Below are 18,485 nucleotides of genomic sequence, written 5' to 3'. Positions count from 1 at the left end.
TTTAACATGTCGTCTGCAGTCGACACCCGCGTAAAAATCAGCCAACGCCGAGGGACCAGTAGTTTTCAGTAGTTCCCCTCAAAACATGTTGTATTTTGTATACTATTCCCCAATCCTTATTTTCACTGATGAGTATAAGCTACGTTTCTATCATAGCAACCTCATTCTAAAAACATACAGGCCTAAACCTTTTATCACTAATAAAGCCAATCCTGATCATAAAATGTTCCGCGCATGCGGAAGTGTAATTAGTAGCAACGGCTTATTATATTTTTTGTCATTATATTTTTTATTAGAAAAAGCAAATATAGATATAAATATAAATATAATCAAGCAACGGCTTATTATCGTGAACGGCTTATTATCGTGTTAACAGCGTCATTTTGGTTGTGCCTGACAACCAAACCCTTTTGTCTGAAATTGTAGGAAAGACAAGAAACCGATTTACATGGAGCAAGTCTTAGATAAAAGTAAGTTTTGCAATTTTCTTCGTATTTTCGAATTTCGATCATGGTCAGAATAACGCAATGGTTTTTATCAATTTTAGCGTTGATCAAGGTTATTGCATATTCGTTGTCTTTAAGGGGGTACTACACCCCTGGCCAATTTTGTGCCTATGTTTGCATTTTTCTCAAAAATTATAGCGCATTGGTGACAGGTAAGATATGTATATTATAGGGGCAAGGACTACAACTACTGCACTGGAAATTTTGTTTCAACACAGACAACAGTTGTGGAGTTACAGTCAAAAATGAGGGAAAACCAATATTTGATCAATAAATCAATAACTACTTGCCTTGTGTTGCTGAATTTTCAGTGCAGTAGTTGTAGTCCTTGCCCCTATAATATACATACCTTAGCCTACTTGTCACCAATGCGCTATAATTTTTGAGAAAAATGCAAAAATAGGCACAAAATTGGCCAGGGGTGTAGTGCCACCTGAATCATTAAAATCATCTCATATTATCGAGTCAAATCTTTAACAATTCACAATCCAAACTAAAATGAGGATTACTATTCCCATAGGGTAAGCCAATTTTTCAAGTGTTACACTTCTTTCTGTGGCGTAGCGGGGGGGGGGGGGATTACCATCCCCTGAAATTTTCAGGGATGAAAATGGGGACGGCAAAGAGTAAAGTGTCATTAAAATGACTAAAAATGGCACAAACATTGAGAAGTGGGGATAAAAATTTGGTTTTGACCCTCACACTAAAAATCTGGCTACGCTACTAATACTTTACATCAATATTATGCAGAGGGTCAGCACTTATTTCAAACTTACGAATAGCAGAAATGACAACGGTTGAGGTTTTGACATTTTGTGTTACTTGGGTTGCTGATGATGAAACTGCTGTAAATTGTTTGTATTATTATTAATGTTTGGGAAGTCTGATTCTAATATATAATTGTTTTTTCTCAGCTCGTTAATCATGTGGATATCCCACTTGATGAACCGGTACAACGTTGTACTAATGCTACAATTGCTTTGCGTTCTGCCAGGTAAGTAACCTATACTTAATGCTCTGCATGCTACATGTAGCCATAGGCTTCAACATAAAAGTCCAAGTTTTGCGATATTTTCTCAAAATTTCAAAAGCTGTCTCAAGAACTGCTGAACCAATACTAGGCTTGTTTGTACTCATTTTAAAGCATTTTTCATGCTGATTCGAACTATGGTCATAAAAATTTACAATTCTGAAATTTGTGAATTTCTCATTTTTTTAAAAACTTGTCGTCTGCAGTCCACATCCTTTGGAGATAGTTAAATCCCCATATCACGTCCATCTCAACATTTGGTTTATTATTGTTTTGATTAAGTATTCAGTAATACCCCTCATTTTCATGATATTGGTATAGGATAAATGCCAGAGTTAAATAGCTGTTCATTTTCAAAGACGATGGTTTTAGGGCTGATTAAAAAAAAGTGAAATGAGTAAAAATAAAAAACCCTAGGGAGGATTGGAGTTGTAACAACCTTCCTCTCCTCGCCTTTCATAGAACGTTGGAGAGTGTAAGAGGTGTGGGTGTGTAAACAATAGTGATCTTGATATGGAATTTAAATACAATATTGAACATTGACCTATAGTCTTGGCTTAATTGCTTATCAGCATCACGTACTCGTATAAATGCAATTAACATCAATTTTTAACGTGATTGTATGTGATTATTATGATGACTACGGGTCATACTTTTGTCGTTAGAGTTTAGCGATTGAGATATGACCAGATACATTGTTTCTTAATGATCTTTAAAGAAACCCAACCCAATTCATTTGGTTAAAAGTGATCGCTTCCATGTCGCTTCATCGTTCCATATTAACAATAAAAGAAGGCCGTTGGTAATGAGTCCAATAATGACAACCGAAATGTCAAAACAGCTAAGGCCATCTTAAATAAATCATGTGTTTCAAAGTTTGTGAGAAATTGAAAACCTAATGCGGAATGCGGTGATTTTTACTTTATTTTTTTACTGTATTTTTTATGTGTCAGTACAGGATTTCGGACAATCATTTTGTGCAAAAAGTATCCAATGTTGCAAATGTTGGAATAGTAGACAAAAAAGTCACTGCTACAAACTATTATTCTTCTCTTTTATTATTTTCGTGTCCAAAATGTGCAGGAAAAAAACCCGAAGACTTGAAATCAAATATGAATTTTCAGTTTTAGTTTTGCCTTTTTGTGAAAAAAAATGAATTTCTTGATTTTCAAAGAGGACTACGCGCACGATTTTACTAACTCGCGCGGCAGCTTTGAGACACAGGGTTTAATTAAGATGGAAATAATCTAATTGAACTTGTTGCAGCAGTTCAAACCCCGACTGTATTTGAAGCGATTAAAAAGTTAAGGGGTGTAAAGAGGGCGGGAACCTGGTTTGGATTCCAGAGGGAATGTGCTTATAAGAGACACATCCATCAGAAAATGATTAGCTCAGATCGCGCGCCAAATAAGTTAGCAGTTCAGAAATTGCATTTTCCCCCAGCCTTAAGGCAGAGCTGAGAATCGAACCCGGAACTTCCTGGTTGTGAAACTCTACCATTGCATTACCACTAAGGCAACTACCTATACTGCGCCAATGCGCTATAATTTTTGAGAAAAATGCAAAAATAGGCACAAAATTGGCCAGGGGTGTAGTACCCCCTTAATCATTAAAATCATCTCATATTATCGAGTCAAATCTTTAACAATTCACAATCCAAACTAAAATGGCGATTACTATTCCCATAGGGTAAGCCAATTTTTCAAGTGTTACACTTCTTTCTGTGGCGTAGCAGGGGGGGGTTGCCACCCCTGAAATTCAGGGATGAAAATGGGGACGGCAAAAGAGTAAAGTGTCATTAAAATGACTAAAAATGGCACAAAAATTGAGAAGTGGGGATAAAAATTTGGTTTTGACCCTCACACTAAAAAGCTGGCTACGCTACTAATACTTTACATCAATATTATGCATAGGGTCAGCACTTATTTCAAACTTACGAATAGCAGAAATGACAACGGTTGAGGTTTTGACATTTTGTGTTACTTGGGTTGTTGATGCTGAAACTGCTGTAAATTGTTTGTATTATTATTAATGTTTGGGATTGGGAAGTCTGATTCTAATATATAATTATTTTCTTTCCCAGCTCGTTAATCATGTGGATATCCCACTTGATGAATCGGTACAACGTTGTACTAATGCTACAACTGCTTTGCGTTCTGCCAGGTAAGTGCTACATGTAGCCATAGGCTTCAACATAAAAGTTTTGCGATATTTTCTCAAAATTTCAAAAGCTGTCTCAAGAACTGCTGAACCAATACTAGGCTTGTTTGTACTCATTTTAAAGCATTTTTCATGCTGATTCCAAATATGGTCATAAAAATTTACAATTCTGAAATTTGTGAATTTCTCATTTTTTAACTTGTCGTCTGCAGTCCACATCCTTTGGAGATAGTTAAATCCCCATATCACGTCCATCTCAACATTTGGTTTATTATTGTTTTGATTAAGTATTCAGCAATACTCCTCATTTTCATGGTATTGGTATAGGGTAAATGCCAGAGTTAAAGCCATATTATAACATTTTCATACAAAATAGATTAGCATTTCTTTGCCATAAAATGTTAGTTCTTACTGTCAGATATATCCCCTTTTATGTTTGAGCCGAACAACTCAGGCAAAGCAAAGAAAATTGGAATTTACTATCAGCGCATATGTCGCCAATACGTACCACTCCTTCGGTCATGTTATGGTACGACCCTTTGTTGTGTAGATCACCGTCCCGCACGCCGTGTACGTACTGTGTGTTATGAACATCATGTATGCGTTCGACTAATAATTCCATCGTAATAATAAAACGCCGGTTCCGGCGGTTTATTCAAAATCTCGGATTTTGACAAAACTACAGCATCTAGAGTCTTGATTTTTGCAGAGTATATTGGTTTAATAAAGTACAATATAATCGTGTAAAAAATGAATTTTAAAAAATCTGTGAGGGCGTCCTCCTCAGCAAATGTTATAATATGGCTTTTAATAGCTGTTCATTTTCAAAGACGATGGTTTTAGGGCTGATTAAAAAAAGTGAAATGAGTAAAAATACAAAACCCTAGGGAGGATTGGAGTTGTAACAACCTTCCTCTCCTCGCCTTTCATAGAACGTTGGAGAGTGTAAGAAGTGTGGGTGTGTAAACAATAGTGATCTTGATATGGAATTTAAATACAATATTGAACATTGACCTATAGTCTTGGCTTAATTGCTTATCAGCATCACGTATAAATGCAATTAACATCAATTTTTAACGTGATTGTATGTGATTATTATGATGACTACGGGTCATACCTTTGTCGTTAGAGTTTGGCGATTGAGATATGACCAGATAATTTGTTTCTTAATGATATTTAAAGAAACCCAACCCAATTCATTTGGTTAAAAGTGATCGCTTCCATGTCGCTTCATCGTTCCATATTAACAATAAAAGAAGGCCGTTGGTAATGAGTCCAATAATAACAACCGAAATGTCAAAACAGCTAAGGCTATCTTAAATAAATCATGTGTTTCAAAGTTTGGATTCTAGAGGGAATGTGCTTATAAGAGACACATCCATCAGAAAATGATTAGCTCAGATCGCGAGCCAAAAAAGTTCGCAGTTCAGAAATTGCAATTTTTTCCCAGCCTTAAGGCAGAGCTGAGAATCGAACCCGGAACTTCCTGGTTGTGAAACTCTACCATTGCAATACCACTAAGGCAACTATAACTATTAGCTGTGAGAAGTTTGATAGTAATCCTTGATATTGCTGAATAGAATAAATCAATACTGATATTTATCGCATGTACGTTACCAAACTCCATGAAGGAGAAAATATCCCAAATTTGTCACTTTTGAAATGCTCTCTTTTTCATTCAAATTGGTAAAATATCAGGGGGGTAATTCGGATCGTCCCGAATAAGGTGTTAAAATATACACAGGATAAGATTATTCATCTATTGATTACTTTATTATTGCAAATTCAAAAATTTCAGAAATGTAAATTTTCATGACTATATTCGGAATCAGCATGAAAAATGCATTAAAATGAGTACAAACACGCCTAGTATTGATCCAGTAGTTCTTAAGATAGCTCTTGATATTTTGAGAAAATATTTCAAAACTTGAACTTTTTCCATTGAAGCGCATGGCTAGCACGCAAAGCATTAAGATTTAGTGTCTTTAAGATACTGCTTTTGTTGTAAGTATACGGATACTTTTTATGCGCAGTATAATAGTTCTATTGTTTTGCTTTGTTATAATTTCCCCCTTGGAAAAGGGGGTCAATTCGGTAGGAAATTTTGTTTCCATTCTTTAAGAATAAATTAAAGGAAAATAAAATTCAATTTTCAGAAAATGGGATCCATGTTCGCGCACACATCTGTGAAGTTGGCCAAGGGAGAGATAAACAAAATGGTTGGCGATGTTTTTTGTCCGATAAGGATCCATGTAGTTGTACAAGCATCAAACTTAGAGGATTCAACGTAGACACTACTGAATGGTCTGAGTACAAGAAGTACGTGGATAGTCCGTTGTTTGGAGACTTGAATTGCAATGGTAGGAATCTATTTTCACATTGTTTCGGTCCTTTTATTGACAAATTTGTTAATATTATTAAGGTTCGTAGATAAAACATTTTGATATTTCATTTGGGAGAAATTCAAAGTTATACGCTTCTGGTTTTGGTTTGAGTGGCCACATTAAAATCTCTTTTGTCGTCGTTTAGTAGCTTTTAGTTTAAGAATGTTACTTTTTGCATAAGCTAAAAGCCAAATGAGCTTATATAATACGGCCCTCTGGTGAAACCGGCAGTGGCGTAGCCAAGTAGCCGGGAGGGGGCAAAGTGGACGGCCTTGCCACCTTCTTGACCATTCTTGTTTTGTACCTTTTAGGCCATTTTTGTCTATTTTCGTCAAATTCGCCCCCCCCCTCGAAAGTTGCCTCCCATTTGCCCACCCTCTGAAAAAGTGCTGGCTACGCCACTGAAAACCGGAAAAGAAACTCCCGTGAACTCGACGATGACACCCTGTTGCAGACCAAATTTAAGCTTAAATCCATATTATAACATTTTTATACAAAATAAATTTATATTTCTTTGCCATAAAATGTTAGCTTTTACTCTCATATACAACCCCTTTTAATTTTGAGCCGAACAAATAAGGCAAAACAAAGAAAATTGGAATTTACTAGTACCAGCGCCGATGTTGCCAATATGTATCACCCCTTCGGTCGTGTTATGATACGATCGTTTGTTGTGTAGATCACCGTCCCGCACGCCACACACCGACATCGCCCGGTTAATAATTACATTATACAACCAGAGACACTGAAATGAATACACGGGATCGATACACGTAAATGTGCTATGCACTATTGATATTCAGACGATAAATCTTTGGATACCGGGGTGGAAAATGATGAATATCTCCCGTAAATGATTTCGTATAAAGAAACCAGATGTGGTTCCTTGCACTTGAATATATATTTTGAACAGATATGATAGTCGTTAGTTTGCGTCTTGAGAGAGTAGCTTGCGTCTTGAGCTGAAAAAGTGACCAAAATTCAAGATTTTGAGCGCAGCGTAGCCCCTCGTGGAGGTAGTCTCGGGCCAGACTGTATGTGGCTATCACAAACATACAGGATCGACGAGTGTCAGACCGACTGACACAAACTGGCTGTGTAGGAGACTATCGTAGAGGCAGTCTATAAGCAGATGACAATCGCGAATGTATGCTCGCTGACCGTACAGAGGTCAGTCACAGGTTAATGTCATTAGCCTTTATAGTCGGATGTCCTTCAGCCCACTATGCATTTAATAACTATTAAACAGGTGGCCATGCGTGGCTGTGGATTCAACCTACCATGGCATTTTCTGCCATGAAGATATCGGGGCGATGACACTGTGCGCCATGTGCGTACTATGTTATTAACATCGCGGATGCTTTCGACTAATATTTCCATCGTAATAATAAAACGAAGGTTCCTGCGTTTTATTCAAAATCTCGGATTTTGACAAAACTACAGCACCTAGGGTTTTTGTAGGGTATGTTAGTTTAATAAAGTACAATATAATCGTGTAAAAACAGAATTTTGAAAGATATTGAGGGCTTCCTCCTCAGCAAACGTTATAGTAGGGCTTTAACTGGATATGGCAAATTATTAGCTAAGACCCAGATGGTCCTCTTATAGATCAGACATATAGAATAATCATTGCAGTACCTTACCAGTTCGGTTTGTAAACTATCGCTCAATTACACCTTAATTTTGCTCCTGTATGTTATACCTGACCCTAACAGAACCACACATGAAAAACCCTCAATTCTCGCTATTCACAATAAGGGCGCCGCCAGCGGTTTGCGATGTAATCGTGATGTATCATGGGAAAAGGTCGACATCCAAGTCCGCGCAATACGAATATTACCATGCTATTACATACGAACACGTGACAATATTTTTTTAGTTTGTCAAAATAAAGGTGTTACACGCGAATCGATACTCAATAATACTTAATAATGTGATTTGAAATGTTATATTGACAAACTAAAAAATATTGTCACGTGTTCCTATGTAATAGCATGGTAATATTCGTATTGCGCGGACTTGATGTCGACCTTTTCCCATGATACATCACGATTACATCGCAAACCGCTGGCGGCGCCCTTATTGTGAATAGCGAGAATTCACAAAGCATCTGCAAGCACGGGTAATCCCACGTGAGGCAATTACGTCATACTGGCACGGAAAGCGTGACCAGCCAAGGTAGTCCCCCGTGGCAAGGTATTCGCCAGTGAAGTGTTACGTGTAATCCAATTATCACTCGTCAACTAGATCACGCTTTTGAGTTCTGCACCACGATCGAAGTGATCGCAACACAAAGTCTATGGTATGTACTACCAATCCCAAAAGGTGCGTAATCCAGTTACTAAGGAGTTATGTAACCACGTCGCTGGCAAATAGCCGTTCGCGTGTCGGGCATCCGAGGGGTCCCTGGTTCAAGGTCAAAACCTCACCCGAGAAAAAAGTTGTCTGTTCTCTTATTCTTCTTTCCTTCCCATCTCCAAAATACACCCTTGTGACTAGAAATACATTTGAAAACATTTCGTAATGTCCACCATGAATCTCGTTAATCATAGACCGTGAAGAGATGGACGGTCGTCTGGATCGTAATGTAATTCTATAGAAATTTCACATTATGCTTAGACCATGTGCGTCTCGCTCGCACCTGTTGGATTAGCGTGTTTGAAAGAAGCGGCATTCAATCGAAGTACACACGTTGTCTCTGACACAGATACGACTGCAATGCTCTGTTGTCACAAAACAATTCTAGTTACAAGAAATGAAACGGTAAAAAACGCTTATTTGCTGCAGTTGTTTCAAGTTAATTAAATAAATACATATATTCACCGTTTCGATTTCTCTAACACTACCTGTTACTCTGGCATTGAATGAGTTTCAATTTGCGTTATATAAGCTTTGGTCTCAACGTCATGCTTGCCCGGATGCTCAGAGCACAAAATTCCATTGGTTTGCGCCTGATAATGCAATTGAGTGGACGAGAGTTGGGTTATGGACTTTGTGTTTAGGCTAGACGATCATAGCTTCAAAGGATATGCCGCAGATGACCGTCCATGTCTTCACGGTCTATGAGTTAATATTGCAGTTTCTGTACATTCCAATATTATAGTGTAAGTCCCTGCCGTTCGCCAATATTTTATAATAGAGGTTATCCACGTTACCCATGTGTGACGTCTAACAAAAGACGCTGGTTTCCGTAGTATTCCTCATTCAAACCAATTCAATGCACGGCCTCGGCGTTACTTGCATGAGTTTGGCGGGCTCTTTTAAAAGAGTCATGGTTGCACATGCAGGTACTTCTTTTGAAAATCCTAAACAAGGTATAGAAGTCGTTGATATGATATGCAGCTTATAGAACACGGATAACCTCTATTGGGATTAAGAGAAGATTGTTATTACAATAGAATGTTTCAGGCTTGGAAAACATCAGTACGAAAGGACTTACTAATGGTGATGTATGATGATGGGAACAAACATATTAATGTTTTATTTTTGAAACCGTCTTGCTTAGGGTCTTGCATACATGACTTCAAGTGAAATTAGGTGAAAACGCACTAAAAAGTTCACAGAGTTTCACACATTTGGTTATACTCAATCGTTGATTTTCTTTCATTTTTAATCATCATAAATGTTTTGTTCAGAGGAGACTACCTTTAAGGGAACAACTTCCGATGGAAGTAATTTGCAGAAAATAACTTCTGACATGTTTGAAGGAACAACAATGGAAGGGACAACCTCTGAGGAAACTTCATTTGAAGGAACCACTTCTGAGACGTCTTCTTACCAAACAAGTTTAAAAGAGACATCTTCTCAAGAATCGACGACATTGGCACAAGGTACGAAACCCTGTCAAGTAAAAACTGTTAATCGCCTTAAAGTGGTTCAATTCTATCACGTGTTGTTTTCTAGTACGAAAACCCATCCTATTCCAGGTGATTTAATTAATTTGTGACAGCGGTTTTAATATTAAAAGGAAATTAATGTGTATCACAATGGCCAATACAACAGTAAGCTATTGGATGGTACAGAGTGTCCCAGAAAAAAATACCAGGCGAATGAATTTGGACGTAAGTCGAGAAATCGACATCAGAATCCAAAAATCTAAACATCAGCGTGTAGCCCATCTTATTCTGCATCCAATTTTACTAAATTTTACTAAAATCGGTTGACTGATACCGAAGAAATGAGCGATTACATAACGCATGCGTCAATTCACTTTATTCCAAGTTTGAAAGAAAGATCATTCAACACAAATTATGCGCACTAGTGGTTAACTGTCAATGGGCTTCATATTTTGTTCTGTGAAATCCTTTTCGTTCTTTTTAAACAATATTTTTCTTGCAAAACATTAGGTTTTGTTCAAATTTGAAAACCTGCACGATATTGAAAATAAAAGCTTGCATGTAAGATGATGCACGGTACTTGTAATTTTTTCGTTAATGTTGATATAGATGTTGCATAAAGAATTATTGCATAAAGAATTCCAGCTGGCTTGAAAAATTTCTCACACACATTAATAATTTTGGAATATTTCCAAGAAATTGTAATGAAAAGTTTAAATCTTTTAAACCCCAACATTAATGTTGCATGGTATCAAAAATCACACGTAAAGCTGTAAGCACTTTATCATTGCCAATTTTGGCTCAAATGTTCCTTGGAAAGTTAAAATATAACATATTTGCACAACATAAAGAATTAAAGTTGGAAAGCTTCCATTTGCAGAAATCAAAGTTTACTCGGACAAACTGTAATTCATCTTCAGTGAAAGCATGAATGACGTAACACCGCCGGATTATAAAATAGATAATGTGGACTAAATTAAATGAGATACGCAAACTTTAGGAAGCGGTAAGCATTGATGAAAAAGCGCCTGTTGATCAAACTTGGAATGAACTGCATTGATACATGCATTATGTAATCGTTCATTTCTTCGTAACCACCCAACCGAATTAAATACAATTTTCGTATGTGGTGCACAACAACATAAGCTATGCGATGCATTTTAATTTTTTTTGATTTTGATGTCTATTTCTTGACTTACGTTCACTCCCTCGGTAATTTTTTCTGGGACACCCTGTACACTACAATGTTACCAATTATTTTTCATAACACCTAAACCATAAACGAATCATCTCATGCCAAGTTTTTGGTGGCGTTATGAGAAATATATGAACTTTCTTTTGATTCATGTAATTATTTCGTTTACGCTAACCCAAATCCTAGCCCTAATCGTAATCATAACCCTAATGCTAACCCTAATCCTAACCCTAAGCAAATCATAACCTTAATCCTAACCCTAATTTCGTGTAAAATTACATGAAGGAGTAACGTAAATCTTGTCACACAAGTTTTAGTTTATCCTTTGCACCCACAGAACCAAGCCAAGCCAAACTTTTTTAGGTTCCTGAGATGACCCCAAAACATAATCAGGATGTTCCCAAAATATAAACTGGCCCCAAGGGTTTTTTCCAAGACGGCGTCCAAAATAATCATTATAACTGAACACATATGAATACTATTTCTGAACCAAACTAACTTTTTCTACAGCCACTTACAGTTTCAAAATATTAAATTAAAATCTGCCCTTTTCTCCATAGCATGTAGTCAACCCATGGCTCTTGGTATGGAAAGTGGATCGATCAGCGATGCCCAGCTCAGCGCATCTTCTTACTATGTATGGATTACTGTTCATTTTAGCCCTTCAGAAGGCAGACTCAACAACGACATCTATTGGGCATCTAAAGGTAACGACATGGGGGAGTGGTTCCAGGTGGATTTCTTATCTGTAGTCACAGTCACCGAGATCATTACACAAGGAACAGGGAAATGGAACGTAGAGGAGTGGGTAACAGAGCTTCGTATTGAATTTGGAGACTCTGCAAGTACATTGTTGCCTATAAGGAATGCTGGTGATAATATGGTAAGTGTATGTATGTAATTATTATTAATAACTGTTAAAAATTACTAATTCATATCAAGCATATACTAGTTAAAATGTACGTCAACCATCACTTCATGATATATTATTTACCCCTACATGAAAAATCCAAGAAATCCAATAGGAGAAATTATCAAGCGCAATTATCCAAACACACATACAAACTAACCATGCTAAGACGCTGGCCGGTCCAGCGCAACAGTCATGGCTTGCTATCTCCGGTCCTGCCCTCCGCACTCGAGGGGTGGTCAGTGGCTCTTAACCGGACCGAAGCAAGCTACTTTTCTCTACAGCTTTCTTTCTTCTTTCCCTTCATCAAAAATATTTTTTAATAATTGGGATTTTCTGACAAAAAAATCTTTTCGTTATTCGAAAAGAATAAAATCATATAGATATGAAAAATGTTTTAAGACAAGTCTTCAACACTCATATTTTTCTTACGTATATTTCGGATCAACCGTTCTCCGTCATCAGCTGGTGGTATCTGAGTAGGAAGATAATTGTTTCTATCTTACTTGTTTGAAATCCTTAAAACCCTAGAAATACTGAGCCATATTTTGTAACACAGACTGCGACCCCCCTAATTTTTAATTATAAATATCGTTATAATTGGTACTATTATATAGCTATGTGTCTCCTCTATCCAGTGATACCAAAATAAGTACAAACATTCCCCACATAATGTTGCTATGACGTCATAATGTGAGGGCGCCCATGCAAATTTGGGAAATTCTGGCTATGTACAAAAGTATAGGCAAAATTGATTTTCGGCTAAAAATTCTACGATTTTCACCGAAGTTTCTCCTCAATATAAAAGGAACTGACTATTTCAACCTAGCTAACAAGTAAAAAGTGAGTAGCTCTTGAAATAATTTTACAAGAGCGAAATGAAAATGATTGATTTTACTGTAGAAACCAATGGTGGGCCTCAACAACCCCCTCTATAGTCATCTATGACGGCTGGTCCTACCCCGGTAAGGTGCTGGGGTAAAAATTTTATCACTAAAATGAGCGCAAAGGAAGGATCTACGATTTGCTTAGGTCGATTGGGCGTAAACGCGTGCGTTTTTTTGGGGGTTGGTAGTTCTTGGTTTAAGGTGTCTAGTGAAGGAAACTTTATGTTCCCATCATTAAACATTCATTCCAACCTCATATGGGTCGGTAATCAAGATGGCGATGAAATTAGGTGTATTTAATATATGAAGCCATATTATGTACCCGTTTTATCTTTTTGTGATTCGAAAAAATAATTATGGAAACGGTATAGTGTCGAAGGTGAAACTGGAGACTGTTACTAGCTAAACCTATAATACGCCAAAATAAGACATGCAAGAATCTGGATAAACATTTGAAAGCACCTATACTAGATTATAGATGGTACGAAAAACACTTCAAACAATCAAAATAAAATCGGTAGGGATCAATCCAAAATCGACAGAGGTAATCGACTGTGGCGCTATGTAACAATAGTTTGGCAGATTTGAGGGCCTCCAATCTAAGATGAGGATATGAGTGCGAAGCTGGAAGCATTTCGTCGGCAGAGTGCAACACTATCGTAAGTGCTGTAGAATGCAATAGCTGCCATTTGCAACATTTCAATAAATGTACTTACTTTTAACCAATAATGCTAGAAAAAACACCCAACTACATGTAAAGGTGATATATTGGGGTTATCTTAGTGGCCATCTGCAATGTATACAGTACATCAACACTCAACAATGAGCATAATGAGGGGATTGTGCTGCAAACAATCAGTGTTTTACAAAAGGCAGCTATTACATTCTACTGCACTTACGATAGTGTTGCACTCTGCTGACGATTTGATATAGCATGAGATTATATCCCATCGTGTAATTTTAATGTGAAATGTTCTAATTTAAGTGTCTATTGTTTTTTTCTATTTTTTCTAGATATTTACTGCGAATACTGATCAATACTCCGAAGTTCCTATATTTTTCCCTGAACCAATCACTACAAAGATTCTGCGAATCATTCCTACAGCATGGCAGAAGTGGCGCTCTCTTCGTCTGGAAGTAGTTGGCTGCAATTAAAGCCATATTATAACATTTTCATACAAAATAGATTAGTATTTTTTTTGCCATAATATGTTAGCTTTTATCATCAGATATGTCCCTTTTTAATTTTGTGCCGAACAACTGAGGTAAAGCAAAGAAAATTGGAATTTACTACCAGCGCCGATGTTGCCAATGTGTATCACTCCGTCGGTTGTGTTACAGTACTATCCTTTGATGTGTATATCCGTCCCGCACGCTATGTACGTACTGTGTTATGAACATCGTTTACGCGTTCGACTAATATTTCCATCGTAATAATAAAACGACGGTTCCTGCGTTTTATTTGAAATCTCGGATTTTGACAAAACTATAGCACCTATAGTCTTGATTTTTGCAGGGTATGTTAGTTTAATAAAGTACAATATAATCATGTAAAAACATAATTTTGAAAAATATTGAGAGCGTCCTCCTCTGCAAATGTTATAATATGGCTTTAAAGGAATAAATGCTGAGCCATGGAATCATTGGATTTCATTTGGCCAACAGGAATAACTGAAATCTAACCGCAATTTAATTTTAAAACAGTTTCGCTATATCCCCTAATGAAACATGTATGGGTCTATTGGGTATCAAGCACAGCGGAGAAATATTAAGAGGATTTACACATTTTGTTTTGACCAACGAATCCCAAGATTGTCAAAAGTAGAATAATTTATAAGATTATCAGGAAAAAAAAACTTATTTTAGAATGAAGTTTGAATTATATGAAGACGCTACCTTACTTGGATCTTTTGCGTGCAAAGTCAATGGATTTTTAGGTGAAATATTTCTTCTATTCAAGCAAACAAAAAATCATTGACTGTCTCATTTCATTACCAGTAGTCAGTCAGAATTAATAGGTAAATTTTCACGGGAAAATGTTCTGGACACGTGACACCCATGGGCGCAGACATATTAGCATTATGGAATGTGACCCCGAGCACAGCGGGTGTTCTTCCAATGTATTTGAATAGGAAGAATTCCTCCATTTCGATGCAAAATAAGTTACTTGTCGCAAGTTAATAATATTATGGTAAGAGTTTCCGTAGATAAATATTTTTTTCCGTAGATAGATATTTTTAAAATTACGTGTTGATGATATTGTGAAGAAATTAAGATAACATAATATTTAATAAATTTGCAATGCACAAATTTCTATCAAAATTGCGGTCAAAAATACTATTCCAATTCAAAATTACTAAGACTTGAATAGCGAGGTCACCGCCGGGGGTCAGAGATCAGGCTCGAGGTTACACTCACATTGATACGCATTGGTCACGTGTCCAGAAAATTTTCCCGTGAAAATTTACCTATTATTGTTGACTGGTAGTGTCACTCGAAAGTGGATGCTCCATTATACTGCTGTGCCCAGTCAAAGCAATTTATATTCATCTTTCATAATTGTTTTAGAAGCCTCTAACATCTACCTTATGCCAAGTTCTGGCGATATATCATGATAATGAAAATAGAACATTACAGTTCAGCGGTTTGCCAAATTTAGTAAAAAATCCTTTTTCACTTCAAAAGTTCCAAGTCCGGTAGCACACTCTAAGATTCATTCCAAAGTGATACAATTTGACAGTTTTTCTCAATAAATACACAATTATTTTGTTTTCTCAACATCGGCCTTCAGTAATAAGTAGGCATTCCAGGATATTGTTAAAGGTTAAGAGGTCATGTCACGAGATCACTTCCGGGTCAAAGGTCAACCGGAAGTGATAAGATCAACCGAAAATACTGCCATTTTGAAAAAAAAAAAAATTTTTTGAGTCGACAAACATTGCAAACAAATGTGAGAGACGAGAGAATTTTCTTTTTTTACCATTATTTGGAACATTTTCGACGCAATTCGTTACGCTTTGACGCATTTTGCTGCGTCATTAACGCAGTTTGTTACGCCTTTACGCATTTTGCAGCGTAATTGACGCAATTCGTTACGCAAAGATGCATTTCGTTATGCAATCGACGCATTAGCGCATTTTGCTGTATTTGGGGTGGTGGTGGTGGTGGTGGTTCTATATTGCGCGTCCCAAAAATAGATTTAAACTTGAACGAAAGGTACGCCCTGCTCATTGATCCCTTGCTTATTCCCTTGAATCATTCTCTTGCTCCTTTCCTGCTCATTGACTCATTTGACCGCTCATTCCACCATGTTCCACTGCTCATTTCCCTGCCCATTTCCTCATTTCCCTGCGCAATTTACTCAATTTACGAATTTCGTGACCTAATCGGCTCACTCTGAGCCCCATTCGCCAAAAAAATCAAGTTTTTCACAATTCTTTTATTCCTTCCGGAATACAGCATACAATCATATTGCTTACTATATACTCCATTTCCCCCGTTGATTTACCACAATGGTCCGTGACGCAGCGGTCAAAACTATGGTACTCTAGGGGGTTTATCCCTCAGAATCTCACATAAAAAAAGGGAGGGCCTCCTCCTTTCCTTACCATTTTGACCTTTCTTATTGAAGCTATTCTTTTGGTGGCAAAAAACAGTATTTCGTAAATAAGAATGGTTAAAATTTTGAAATGAAAAACTGAGATGGCCCGTGTGCTTATTTTACTTCTTTTATCTTGTTAAGGAGGGGGTGTTGGGTTTCACAAAAAACATTCGGGGGAAAAGACAAAAAAATCCCGGTTACATCAATTTGACCAGGTGTTATCCGGCGTTTTTTTTTCAAAGTGACTGTACATCTTCAAAATGGCTTTATTGCGATGTGCACAAAATTGTGGTGTTTTACACTATTTCGACCCGTGACTGGGTAAATTCTAGTGGGAAACAGGCTCTATTCCCTTTTCGTATCCTTTGACTTCCCAATTTTCTCTTTAACTTTTCGTTAGGTGGAACTCTGCCCCCTGTCGGTTACGCTACTGCCTTTAATACAGAGTCACGAAGTCATCCAATTCTTCTGATTGAACATCCTCAGGTAGTAAGCGTCTTGAGAACCTATGATAGAAGAAAATAATTACATATGCAATGTAGTACTTGGTTTTGTTTAATATAGTAATTTAAAAAATGTCTTTAAAATAAAAAGTAAACAAACAAGTTGTCTGCTATGAATAATAAATAAAATAGAAAAAGGGAAATAAGTTATGACTTATTTTTTAAATCAAACTAAGTACTTATATTACTAGAAGTTCTTGACATTGGAAAATTGCTGATTTGTAAATAGTAATTTAAACACTTAATAACAAAAAGGTAAGGTTTTTGTTAAAAGATACAGATAAAAATTTTAAAATTAATATGACTGAAAAAAGAGAGAATCATTCACAAATATAAAATAAAAAGTTAAATTAAAATGTATACATTTTAATAAAACTTTTATTTTCCTTATATGAATAACCATTTGCAATTATTAACGCGGCTGTGTACTCAAGACATTGTTTTTTCATGAAATTGAGCTTTTTTGAAATGTATTTACTTTGTTATGTTTTTTATAAATACAAGGAAAGAAAATCCAGATTTGTTAACTCCAACTGCTCTATTTTATGGATTTTATTTCACTATTTCACAATTGTGGTGTTTTACACTATTTCGACCCGTGACTGGGTAAATTCTAGTGGGAAACAGGCTCTATTCCCCTTTTCGTATCCTTTGACTTCCCAATTTTCTCTTTAACTTTTCGTTAGGTGGAACTCTGCCCCCTGTCGGTTACGCTACTGCCTTTAATACAGAGTCACGAAGTCATCCAATTCCTCTGATTGAACACCCTCAGGTAGTAGGCGTCTTGAGAACCTATGATAGAAGAAAATAATTACATATGCAATGTAGTACTTGGTTTTGTTTAATATAGTAATTTAAAAAATGTCCTAAAAATAAAAAGTAAACAAACAAGTTGTCTGCTATGAATAATAAATAAAATAGAAAAAGGAAATAAGTTATGACTTATTTTTTAAATCAAACTAAGTACTTATATTACTAGAAGTTCTTGACATTGGAAAATTGCTGATTTGTAAATAGTAATTTAAACACTTAATAACAAAAAGGTAAGGTTTTTGTTAAAAGATACAGATAAAAATTTAAAATTAATATGACTGAAAAAAGAGAGAATCATTCACAAATATAAAATAAAAAGTTAAATTAAAATGTATACATTTTAATAAAACTTTTATTTTCCTTATATGAATAACCATTTGCAATTATTAACGCGGCTGTGTACTCAAGACATTGTTTTTTTCGCGAAATTGAGCTTTTTTGAAATGTATTTACTTTGTTATGTTTTTTATAAATACAAGGAAAGAAAATCCAGATTTGTTAACTCCAACTGCTCTATTTTATGGATTTTATTTCACTATTTCACAATTTCCGCAATTTAAAAGGAAAGAAAATCTGTGTTGTACCATCGGGGTATACGCGCGCAACAACGCATCGCGTTTTGTAGACGCGCAATTTGTTAACGCACATATACGCTACGCA

General features: G+C 36.3%; 1 protein-coding gene and 1 long non-coding RNA gene across 2 annotated transcripts; both read left to right on the top strand.

Moving 5' to 3' along the window:
• The first annotated feature begins 342 nt into the window (after positions 1-342).
• On the top strand, positions 343-6,050 carry LOC140144510 (uncharacterized). Its single transcript, XR_011857895.1, has 3 exons — positions 343-470; positions 3,620-3,699; positions 5,853-6,050. It is a non-coding gene; the product is annotated as an uncharacterized lncRNA (long non-coding RNA).
• Positions 6,051-9,795: 3,745 nt separating this feature from the next.
• Positions 9,796-14,063, top strand: LOC140144511 (retinoschisin-like). The gene is made up of 3 exons (XM_072166322.1): positions 9,796-9,910; positions 11,672-11,994; positions 13,923-14,063. Exons 1-3 carry the CDS (start codon positions 9,796-9,798, stop codon positions 14,061-14,063), a joined length of 579 nt encoding a protein of 192 aa, XP_072022423.1.
• Positions 14,064-18,485: the final 4,422 nt, after the last annotated feature.

The sequence above is a fragment of the Amphiura filiformis genome, unplaced genomic scaffold, assembly GCF_039555335.1.
Source record: "Amphiura filiformis unplaced genomic scaffold, Afil_fr2py scaffold_60, whole genome shotgun sequence".
NCBI classification, from domain to species: Eukaryota; Metazoa; Echinodermata; class Ophiuroidea; order Amphilepidida; family Amphiuridae; genus Amphiura; species Amphiura filiformis.
The sequence above is the reverse complement of the archived record's forward strand: the minus strand, read 5'-3'. Positions and strand labels throughout refer to the sequence as shown.

What these genes read in the sequence shown, in the direction of transcription:
- LOC140144511 (XM_072166322.1), top strand. Translation starts at nt 9,796, where the DNA reads ATGGAAGGGACAACCTCTGAGGAAACTTCATTTGAAGGAACCACTTCT. An exon ending in ATCGACGACATTGGCACAAG is followed by an intron (nt 9,911 to 11,671) that starts GTACGAAACCCT and finishes TTTTCTCCATAG; the next exon opens with CATGTAGTCAACCCATGGCT. An exon ending in GGAATGCTGGTGATAATATG is followed by an intron (nt 11,995 to 13,922) that starts GTAAGTGTATGT and finishes TATTTTTTCTAG; the next exon opens with ATATTTACTGCGAATACTGA.